General features: G+C 37.6%; 1 protein-coding gene across 1 annotated transcript in view; it reads left to right on the forward strand.

The window, feature by feature from the left end:
- Positions 1 to 12,127, forward strand: part of tenm4 (teneurin transmembrane protein 4) — a gene marked incomplete at its 5' end in the record, with an annotated part of 174,702 nt that overhangs the window by 111,714 nt on the left and 50,861 nt on the right. Inside the window, 4 exons of the mRNA XM_081371629.1 lie at positions 1,435 to 1,696; positions 5,733 to 6,000; positions 6,090 to 6,233; positions 9,114 to 9,363. Of these exons, the coding sequence (XP_081227755.1) occupies positions 1,435 to 1,696; positions 5,733 to 6,000; positions 6,090 to 6,233; positions 9,114 to 9,363 (924 nt within the window). The remainder of the gene's footprint in view (positions 1 to 1,434; positions 1,697 to 5,732; positions 6,001 to 6,089; positions 6,234 to 9,113; positions 9,364 to 12,127) is intronic.

Here is a 12,127-nt window from a genome sequence, read left to right on the forward strand (position 1 = left end):
ATCTGATGCGTTTATAAATGGTTTTATTCAAGAGATAAGAAGTCATAGAGAATTACTGTACGATGTGATGAGTATAGTAGGGCAACTTGTAAACGATTCATGTTTATGTTAAAATAATAGTACACCTAAATATTAAAAACTTATTTCATTTCAATGAGAGAGTAACCTTGCCCTTGTATAAGGTTAGACATTTTGGTAATTTGGGTTCAAACACTAATTGGCTTCAATGCAATTCACACAAAAAAAAAACACTATTAAAACAAACTAAAATTCTGGTAAAACAGAACACCTTTAATAAACATTTAACTATTTTTTTCATAAGCTGTGAATTATAAGCAGTATTGTAACTTTTTCAATACATTTTTTGTGGAAGAGCACTTCTTCTGTGTGCTTTCCTGTAGGGGTTGAACAACATTTATGTGACTGAAGTCGTGTCAATGTCGACTAGTCGCTGATGGTGTCAAATTAATGAACAAATAAGCCTGAACCTCGAGCTGAGACTCAGAACACGGGTTGCCTTGTGCACAGCTATGGCATATGACACAGTGCTGCCCACAAGGCTATTGCTCCTACATACTGTAACTGCTTATTTTTATCAGTTATTTTGTCTTTGGGTCATATTTCTCACAGATTTTTGCTCGTTCTAAATCAGATACAGATATAAGATATGTTCAGATATCATGTAAAGGTTACATGCATATGATTGCATTAGTAAAAGAGTGTTTGCGTGTGAATTAATTCTACCTGTCATGTCTCTACTAATTGTGAAGCTGTGGGTTTTAGTTACTAAGAAATTTTCAGTTTCTACGCAATTTTATTGATAAATCACAGAACAGTGTTGACAATAAATTTCTGCACTACTGAATGTTTCTGTGTGTGATGTGCGAGCTACTGTCTGCACAGTATGTGTGTGCGTTACAGTGCAGCAGCGCATTAGTTTAGAACTGCGATTAGCTAACGTGTATAGTAAGCTGTTTAAAACGTGCATTAATGCGATATATTTTGAGCATCCAGATGATATAATCAAACATATCTTGTGGAGCGCTCTCGGAGTATGCATTTATTTGTCATTTTAACTGTTTGGAAACGGAACGCAAAAGATTACTTCAAAGATTTCTTATCCCGTTGCGCCCTCTATAGGCTACGATCAGAGACTAGTCGACATCAAGCTTAAAGCGTACTTTTTCGATGAAGTATACGTTTTTTCCGGATAAAAGCATCTACCAATTGTAAATATTCTCAGAAGGTAGTTGAGAAACTGACATGAAAAAAATATATACGGGCAAGAGTTACTTTTGGCTATGGGTTTTGCTAAAGGGGACAATGGTGACAGTTGTTCCTTGTGGGCCTACAATCATAAGGTTTCCAACCCAGATTTTGATAAACACAATTGCAAAGCTCTGTGTCTAATCCAACATGTCCTCTCTGTTTCAGTTTCGACCTGGTGAGTAACGGTGGCGTGGCTGTAGCATTGAGGTTTGAGCGCGCTCCGTTCATCACTCAGGAGCACACCTTGTGGCTTCCATGGGGACGTTTCTTCGTCATGGACACCATTGTAATGCGACACGAGGTCAATGACATCCCAAGCTGCGACCTGAGCAGCTTCACCCGTCCCATGCCTATCGTCCTGCCTGCCCCGCTGACGGCTTTCGCCGGGACCTGCAAAGAGAGGGGCATCGTCGTTCCAGAGATTCAGGTGATGAAAACAGATCATTACGAGATGCGTGAAAAAAGTGAAATATTGTGTTTGATTTATCTGTTAATGTAACCAAAACTATGTGGGCGGGGCAGCATAATAATAACAATGCATGAATATTATAATTTTGTTTAACCAATCAAATCCCACTTATTAAACATCACATTACATGGTTAAAGTTTGCATGAAATGAAAATATACCTAATGTATTTTTAAATACATGTTATTGGCCTATTTGTAAATGATTTATTACGGAAGAGGATTAGGGCCAGGCAATAATAAAAAAATAAAACCATCTCGAGATTAAAGTCATTATAATGCGAGATTAAACTCGTTAAATTTCGAGAAAAAAAGTCGAAATACAATCTTGAGAATAAACTCATTAAATATCGAGAATAAAGTCGTTGTGTTGCGAGAAAAAACTCGTTAAATTTCGAGAAAAAAAAACTCGAAATACAATCTTGAGAATAAACTCATTCAATTTCGAGAATAAAGTCGTGTTTCGAGAAAAAAAAGTCGAAATGAAATGTAGAGAATAACGCATTCGATCAGTGTTCATTGCATAGCCTACTGATATCAACCTCATCGAGGTTTCGTGGTTTCCCTGGATACCATAAGACACATTATTAATCGTTGTTGGTTGTGTACGCCTCCATCCACAGAATGTGCCATGTACAGCCATTAATGGCAATGCTGTACGGTTTTAGTTTATCATAGCTGTCCATATGCCAGAGTGTATTTGGGCCAGCGCAAGTGGCGTCTTCTCAAGCATCTCCTTCATCGAAATTCCACATCTTGAGGATCAACAAGTTTAATAATGCGTCTTATGGTATCCTGGGATTCTGGGAAACCACGAAACCTCCATGAATTTCATGTTGGACAAAAGCGAGTACATCGCGCAAATTGGACTGATTTTTTCTTCTAAAAACACCTAGCCGACCTAGACCTAATGTTCTATTCTTTGTCAAAAATATAGATTGTCTAAGTGATCTAACTCTGCCATGTCCTCTATCAGGTTATGCAATGAACACTGATCAAATGCGTTATTCTCTAACGTTACATTTCATTTCGACTTTTTTTCTCGAAACACAACGACTTTATTCTCGACATTTAACGAGTTTATTCTCACAATTACTTCGACTTTTTTCTCGAAATTTAACAAGTTTTTTCTCGAAACACAACGACTTTATTCTCGAAATTTAATGAGTTTATTCTCAAGATTGTATTTCGACTTTTTTCTCGAAATTTAACGAGTTTTTTCTCGAAACACAACGACTTTATTCTCAATATTTAATGAGTTTATTCTCAAGATTGTATTTCGACTTTTTTTCTCGAAATTTAACGAGTTTAATCTCGCATTATAATGACTTTAATCTCGAGATGGTTTTATTTTTTTATTATTGCCTGGCCCTAATCCTCTTCCGTAATTTATTCATGCATATATTTATTTGTATTTTATTTTTATTTTTTTACATAATTCTTAATCAAAAATGTCTTAACTTGATCTTCCAGACTTCTCTCTAATGACGTATGCTGGACTTCTCAGATCATTTATTCTGCGTTAACTCCGCCCCTTTCATACAGAGATTTTTACTTACAGTGCAATTTACATTGTAGAACAAAATGTCAAAGTATAGTCAAGTTATGTTTACCACTGGCTTTATTTTACACATAAATAAAAAAAAAAACATTATAAAACCCCACAGGAAAATCTCGAAGGAACCAGCGGCGAATTAGTCTTCCGGGTTCTGACGTCATCACTGCACCACTTTATTGACTCACTATTGACCACTCAAGCTCACATTCAGTCTCTTCTTTCTTTTGTTTTTTGTGGATAATCCATTTTACTCTAGTGGAAGAATTGATCTTTGCTGCTTTAGTTTCATCATGACTGAGATGCAAAAGCCATTTTGTGTTGTATTTAAAAAGCTTGTTTTTCTGAAATTTTTATTATATTTTTGTTTGTGTTCATTTTAAACTTTGAATGTCTAATGTTTTTTAACAGATTTATTTTTGTTTAGTCTGACACTTGCAGACAGCTCAAACGTGTACTGGTGTGTCTCAGACAGATAATAAAAAAAAAATAAAAAAAAAAGTGGTAATTTGCCACGATTGATTCCAGACTAGTGCTGGTTCTTAATGATGTTCTGATAGACAGCAGGGGACAGGTATTGGGAAATGTACATCAGAGGGGAATGGACGAGGCTCTGTCTCGGGTGACAGTCCTGTGATTTTGTCTCCTGTGTGTAATTGGGCAGAGATACACAGTCCAATTTACTACTCCAGACATTTTCTGAAGAACGATAATTACATTTAGACGAAAGCAGCATGGAAGCTTTTTGAGTCTGAGTCCAGGAGGAGCTTTGCAGTCGGTGCTGAAAAATAAAACATCTGTTTTTTTGTGTGCGAGTTTGTGTACAATAGTTTCGTTGTGTCCAAGTGTGTGTGTGTGTGTGTGTATGTATATATATATATATATATATATATATATATATATATACATATATATATATATACATATATATATATATATATATACATATACATATACATATATATATATTATTTTTATTTTTTTATGTGCGCATATTTATGTGTGTGTGTGTGTCTTTTGATACCTGTGTGCCACTTTCCTAATTATTTTGTCGTCGTCTTTGGTTAACAAGATAAATGAGTCAGCCTCACATGCATTCTGCTGTCTGGGCTATTAATATCGGCACAAATCTGTCCCATCCCAAATCTTGAGGTGGGTTATTCACACACACATACTGTTCATATGCATCCACACACACCCACACGCAGAGTTATCACAGGTTTACAAACAGAAACGTCTATGGATGAGCTCTTATCAGTGTTTATTGACGCTGTTCCGATCGTCTGTGTTTATTGGTCGGCTCTGTGCCTGACTGTGATAAAGGAGCGATACACTGAGAGTTAATGAGAGCTCTGTGTGTGTGTGAGCAATGAGAAACCTCTGAGCCACTGAGTCTCCAAACCGACTTCCTATGAGGAAACAAAGGTGTTGTTGATGATGCCAGTGTGACCTAGATGTATGCATTTCTTTACACTGAGTAATTTGTTCACTCAGAGCAATTCAAAGTTCCTGGGTCACATTTAACCCCAAAATCAAAAGGATAAAAAAAAAGAAATTATATTTAGAAAATTGTATTGTCAATACTGGCAATATTGTGATAATTATGTCCTGCCAAATCACCTACTCCCACCCCACTTTTTTCACATTACAATAATGAACATTTTTTCATTATTTACATGTAATTCATATTAATTTAATTTAATTAATTAATTAATTAATTAATTAATTATTTGTTCATGCTTTTATTAAGCAGTGATGCATTCAATTAATCAGAAGTGACAGTAAATACATTGAATAATGTTAAAAAAAATACAAAAAAATGCTGTCCTTTTAAACTTTCTATTCATCAAAAAATATGAAAAGCAGCACAGCTGTTTTTGACTGATAATAGTAAGAAATATTTCTTGAGCAGCAATGATTTCTAAAGGATCATGTGACACTGAAGACTGGGGTAATGATGCAAAATATTCAGTTTTGAATCTCAAGTATAAATTACATTTTAAAATATATTCAAATAAAAAGTTGTTTTTTTAAAATTGTAATAATATTTCACAATATTTCAATGTTTTTTCTGTATTTTTGATCAAATAAATGCAGCCCTGGTGAGCAGAAAATACTTTATTCAAAAGCATAAAAAATATTCTCGACCCCAAACTTTTGACTGGTAGTGTACTATATATTTAATAGATTTTTTTTTTATAATACAATAGCTTTTTTTCTTCTTTTTTTAAGGGTGAAATATAGATTCACCCAATATTTGTTTTGCACTGTATAATAAAATGTCTCCTGTGAAGAAATTAAGTCATTCTCATTTGTGTAGATTCGGATGCTAAATAATGCAAACACTTCTCAGCAGGGTGCATCTCCCACACAATTAGAAGATTTGTTACTGTTGGCTCTGTTTTGTTGTAACTAATATCAACATTTTCACCTTCTCCCCAGACTCTCCAAGAGGAGGTGCGGATCCCAGGTACAGACGTGCGTTTGGGCTACCTGAGCAGCCGGACGTCGGGGTATAAGTCCCTCCTGAGGATCACCCTCACCCACTCCACCATCCCCTTCAGCCTGATGAAGGTGCACCTCATGGTCGCCGTCGAGGGAAGGCTCTTCAGGAAGTGGTTCTCAGCTGCGCCCAACCTCTCCTACGACTTTGTCTGGGACAAAGCAGACGTCTACAGCCAGAAAGTTTATGGGCTGTCTGAGGCTTTCGGTGAGTTGGGAATGAAGTTGTTAGTGTTTAATTTCTCAAGGCTGTTGTCAGTCTCAAGCTTAGCGATGTTTCCTCTTCACTCCTGCTAGTGTCTGTGGGTTTTGAGTACGAATCCTGCCCTGATCTGATCCTTTGGGAGAAGCGGACAGCCGTCCTCCAGGGATACGAGACTATTGCGTCCAACCTTGGCGGCTGGAGCGTGGATAAACATCACGCGCTGAACATCCAAAGTGGTGAGTTGGTACACACAGAGAGATATTTAAATGCTCTTAAAAATGTGGTTGATTATTAATTAGATCTGATGAGTTTTTTTCCATTCTGGAAATGCTCATAAGTGTTCACTGCTTGCTTAGGACGAGAAGGCTTAGTTTCAATACGGCTTGACATTTTGGCCCTGTTTACACCTGGTATTAGGAAGCATTTTTATAAATCCGATCACAAGTGGACGACACTAAATACAGGTGTAAACGGGGTCTAAAACGTTTTGAGTTTGTCCACTTTCAATCACTTCCAGAGGTAGTCGAAAACGCATTAGACCGGATTGCTTTTGTAGTGTAAACGCTCGTGATCGAATGTGTTCGAACAGCCACAAAAGACCGCCTGCTCTCCATCTACTGACCTGATAAGAAAACATTATGGGAAGTGCGGCTAGCCAGATGGGATTTAAACTTTGTCAACTGAAGACCTAAGTTTGGTTTGAAGACAATCCATTAGATGGAAAGATCTGAAAAAAAACCCACCCATAAACCCTCCCCTCGAAGAAATCCAGACAGAAGTAGTTATAATAATAATACATTTATTTTATATAGCGCCTTTAAAAGTTACTTTCAAGAAGTGGTTGAAAGTGGACAAAAGAGACGGATTAAAAAACCAGGTGTAGACGGGAATGTGTCTCCCTCGTCTACTTGTGATCCGATCGACCAAAACGCATCTTAATACCAGGTGTAAACTGGGCCCTGGACTCGGATAAGTTATAACATTCATTTATACAGTATAGCGCTTTATACAATACAGATTGTTTCAAAGCAGCTTCACCCTAATAAACAGCAAAATAAAAATGTTAATGTGAAATTCTTCAATTATGAAATAAATTCAATTTGAGCTAAAGCAGCTCTAGAGAAGATAATAGTGCCTTGATTATTCAGCTCCATTTGGTTCAGTTCAATAACTGTCAATGTTGCAGCGTTTGTCTATTATAAAACAAATTCAATTCAGCTATAAGCAGCTCTACAGACTGTGGTAGTGTCATTATACAGTTCAGTTCGGTTCAAATGTCGTTCTCATCCAATATCGTCAATGCAGTTAAAACGATAATATCACTGAATATTCATTTTCTTTCAAACCCCAGCTCAGCAAGCCAAAGCCGTTATTTCTACGACAGGAGCTTATTGGAGTTGGTCAATTTTCCTACTGCTGCTGAGTTGTCTCTGAAATCAGTGATTACATAAACTGCTCCATTTTCGGTTCCTGTCAAGTATTCTTTTGCTAGCGCACAGGTGCACTTATCTCAGTAAATGAAGCCTACTTGTAGCACAAGTGTTAGGAACGCAGGTGACAGCTTGGCCTGTCACTAAAACCCAGCGCTGTCGACATGGGGACTTCCGGTAAAATTTGCTCAAATTCTTCAAATGTCAACTCTCTCTTCCTTTCTCTTTTCCCAAGCGACTCTGTCATTTACACTGAAGCTTCTTTTAATGCCATCCGTTTAATTGCCTCTCCTTGGCTCCATACTTATGCAGTAATAGTTTTCATTGGTAGACTTGAAAGAAACTTAATTGAACTCATGCAAAATGACTTGCTGCCAAAAAAAACTGCCAACTTTTTTTTTTTTTTTTTTTTGTCAGACTCTGCAAAACAAATGTGTAAAACTTAAAAAGAATCACACTCAAGTAAACTCACAAAGTTTCCTTTCATACACCAGACTCAAGCAAAATATTAACTGAACTGTGTTTTTTTGTGTTGTTTTTTTTTTGTCAGGTTTATGAAAAGTTTGTACATCTTTAAGGAAATGGAATTAAGCGGAATTAATTGCTGCCAAAAACCAACCACAAAATTCACACCAAAGCATGACACAAATTTTTGCTCTTCAAAAAAAATTGTTTTACTGAAATAAAATGAATCACACTCAAGCGAAATTGAATGCTGAAATTGCTGACAACTGCTTTTCATTTGTCAGGTTTTGGCAAAAAAAACAAATTCTGAATCATTATTTCTGAAAGTCATGAATTACTCTAACATACAAACAGAAACAATTTATACAACTTGCAATAAAGGTTTAAACTGCTCCATGTTTATCTGGAATATTTTGAGTACAAAAGCTTGTATGTTACTTATCAGTGATTTTAATTGTTTTTAAGTTTATTTCAGCAGCAAAATGTTCTCCAAAATTGCCAGATTTTCTTCAAAGCTCCAGGGAAACGCCTTGTTTCAATTGAAAGCCTTTTACGCAGTTTATTTTCGAGCTTGATGTGAATAAGCCCAGTAAACCCATCTACATTTCTAGCCAATCAGCATAGACGGCCTGAAAACGCTGTTATTTAGCATCTCTCAAAAAACAGCGTGGTTCAACAGGTGCTCGGGGAGAAAGCGCTACGGAATGAAAATGACTGGAAATTGAGTTTCACGCACTTTGCCACTCTGCCACTTTTGAATGGCGTTTGTGGCAAGCTGTTCAGCATCTGAGATTCATTGAGGCATGCGGTGAAGATTCAGATTGACTGTGATACTGATAATAAGAGGAAGTTTTTTCCTGCTGTGACTGTGGACTTTTACTTCGCTGCTTTCTGTGCAGAAGCATCTGGCTGTGTGAGAGAAAAACACCTCCTTCCATAAATTAATTCAGTTCTGTTTAGCACATCTCGGCCTGGTTATTTAGCGAAATCCTTTCTCAAGCGCCGCCAGCCGTCCTGTTGCTCTGTGGCAGAGAAAAGCTCCATACAAAAACATTTAATGTCATTAAATTTGAGCAGAATTGAGTCCGATTTAAAACCCTGGCTTCTCATATCCGACAAAACCTGTTGATTTACTGCTGAGTGAATGCCGTTCTGAATGGATTTGTGTAAATTACAATGAATGGACAAAATACTTATGGCATCTCCCTCTCTGTCACTCAGGTATCCTGCACAAGGGTAACGGCGAGAACATCTTCATTTCCCAGCAGCCCCCGGTCATCGGAAGCATCATGGGTAACGGGCGACGGCGCAGTATCTCCTGTCCGAGCTGCAACGGGCTGGCGGACGGAAATAAGCTGCTCGCACCTGTAGCTTTAGCCTGTGGCTCGGATGGCAGTCTGTACGTGGGGGATTTCAACTACGTCCGTCGGATCTTCACCACAGGAAATGTCACGAGTGTCTTAGAGCTCAGGTTTGGCATTCTGCATGTGCATAGATACACAAACATTCGCCTAACCATCTAAATCTTCTTAGATAAGTTGCTCTTGGAGCTCTACTCATATAGCACATGATTGATGCTGGCTTTTTACATTTAAAGTTCACACAAAAATGACAATTTTGTTGTAGTTTACTCATTCCAAGCCTGTCTCACTTTAATGTTTGAAAAGACTGACCAGATTTGTTTCACAGAAGGAAGTAAATGATAGAATTTTCATTTTTAGGGGCATTGTTTCTTTAAATGTAATGCTAAAATTTCATCCACCTTTCCTTCGAACCCAATAAGCATACATACATCTCAAAGACATCTGTTAAAGGGTGAATCTGGTATCTGGAAAGCATCACTTAATTCTGGTAATTTTGCATAGCCTATATTCACATAGGCTACAGTACATTCATAAAGACACATCATCCACCTGGAAGCATTTTAGAGATGTATTGGGAATGAACAAACTCTTTCTAAATTACATTTCCAGATGAAAGTCACGAATTAAATGGATGTCTAGGCCAGAGGTTTTCAACTGGTTTTGCATCAGGATTTTACTCTGGAATTTATTTTAGCCTGATTTCTTGGGAACTGTTTTCTTATCACAAGCCTTTTTTATCCTATCTATATAGAATCACATGGTTGGTTGCATTTTATTATTTGCATTTAGCATTTGTTTTCCATATCAGAACAGACTGACACACATTTTGGCCTGGTCGACAATCCAGTATGTCTGCTGTGCAGGGATCCTTTCTATTTGTTGTGATGCATGCTTGTAGAACTGTCTGTAGTAGTATACTTTTACCACTCTAACCATTTCTCTGTACAGTAAAGGGATAGTTCATCCAAAAATGAAAATTCTGTCATTAATTACTCACACTCATGTTGGTCCAAACCTGTAAGACTTTCATTAATGTTCAGGATCTTTTTGATGAAATCTGAGAGATTTCTGTCCCTCCATTGACAGCTACGCAACTACTACTTTGATGCTTCAAAAAGTTCATTGAGAGACCGTAAAACTAATCCTTATGAATTGAGTAGTTTAGTCCTAATTTTCTGGAGAGACTCGATCGCTTTATATGATGAACAGATTGAATTTAGGCTTTTATTCACATATAAACATTGATCAGCGAACATAAACAGAAGCTCAACTGAAACTGCTTGATGCACAAAAACAAACAAATGAACCTCATTGGTTCAAACGTGGAAGCTCAAACGTGCTGCGTAACACGAGAATGAACCTCATTGGTTCTTGAGGAAACTCAAACGTGCTGCGTAACACGAGAATGAACCTCATTGGTTCTTGCTGAAGCTCAAACGTGCTGCGTAACACGAGAATGAACCTCATTGGTTCTTGAGGAAACTCAAACGTGCTGCGTAACACGAGAATGAACCTCATTGGTTCTTGCTGAAGCTCAAACGTGCTGCGTAACACGAGAATGAACCTCATTGGTTCTTGCTGAAGCTCAAACGTGCTGCGTAACACGAGAATGAACCTCATTGGTTCTTGCTGAAGCTCAAACGTGCTGCGTAACACGAGAATGAACCTCATTGGTTCTTGCTGAAGCTCAAACGTGCTGCGTAACACGAGAATGAACCTCATTGGTTCTTGAGGAAACTCAAACGTGCTGCGTAACACGAGAATGAACCTCATTGGTTCTTGCTGAAGCTCAAACGTGCTGCGTAACACGAGAATTAACCTCATTGGTTCTTGCTGAAGCTCAAACGTGCTGCGTAACACGAGAATGAACCTCATTGGTTCTTGCTGAAGCTCAAACGTGCTGCGTAACACGAGAATGAACCTCATTGGTTCTTGAGGAAACTCAAATGAGCTGCGTAACACGAGAATGAACCTCATTGTTTCTCGCACGTCAAGCGAACATGCTTCAGCTTCCATTTACCACAACTGATGTGTGAGTTGATGAATGTTTATATGTGAATAAAAGCCTAAATTCAATCTGTTCATCATATAAAGAAATCGTGTCTCTTCAGAAAATTTGGTCTAAACCACTAAATTCATATGGATTCATTTTATGATCTCTTTATTAACTTCTTTAAGCATCAAAGTGTTAGTTGCGTAGCTTTCAATGGTGGGACAGAAATCTCTCAATCTCTCAAATCACCCGAAGATGAACGAAAGTCTTACGGGTTTGGAACGACATGATGGTGAGTAATTAATGACAGAATATTCATTTTTGGGTGAACTATCCCTTTAATGCATAATTTAAGTACTAACTCTGTAAGCTAACCCTCTTTTTTCCGCTTTCTTCTTTTCATGCTGCTCTCGCTAAGTACAGAAATAAAGATTTCAGGCATAGGTAAGAGCTTTTCTAAAGAGTAATACCATTTGTTATGATGAATGAACATCAGTTAAATGCTCTGTACAGTCTTTTTTTGATATACAGTTGCTTTTGTAGTCGCCTGTGGAATGCGCCCAGTGTAGGTGTTTTCCTTACATTAAAGCGTACCAAGAAGTGCATTAAAACACCTCTCCAGATAGCAATAAAAGGGGCAGTGCTACGACTAAGCTTTGTGCTGTAGATCTACAGAGACCAGTTTGATGCATGGGTAAACTCTCATAGTGGGTTACCGCATCAGTAAAAAAAGCCTTAAAGAATTGTGTACACTGAGGAAACCAGAGTCATGGCACATAATTTGAAATGTCAGACAGAAAGATGGAAAAGCGGTTACAAGCTTAGCATAAGACCGGTATCAGCGTTTTAAATATTTCTCGTCCTCAGGGGACTCAGCT

Source organism: Scardinius erythrophthalmus (genome assembly GCF_964197995.2).
Source record: "Scardinius erythrophthalmus genome assembly, chromosome: 7".
NCBI lineage: Eukaryota > Metazoa > Chordata > Actinopteri > Cypriniformes > Leuciscidae > Scardinius > Scardinius erythrophthalmus.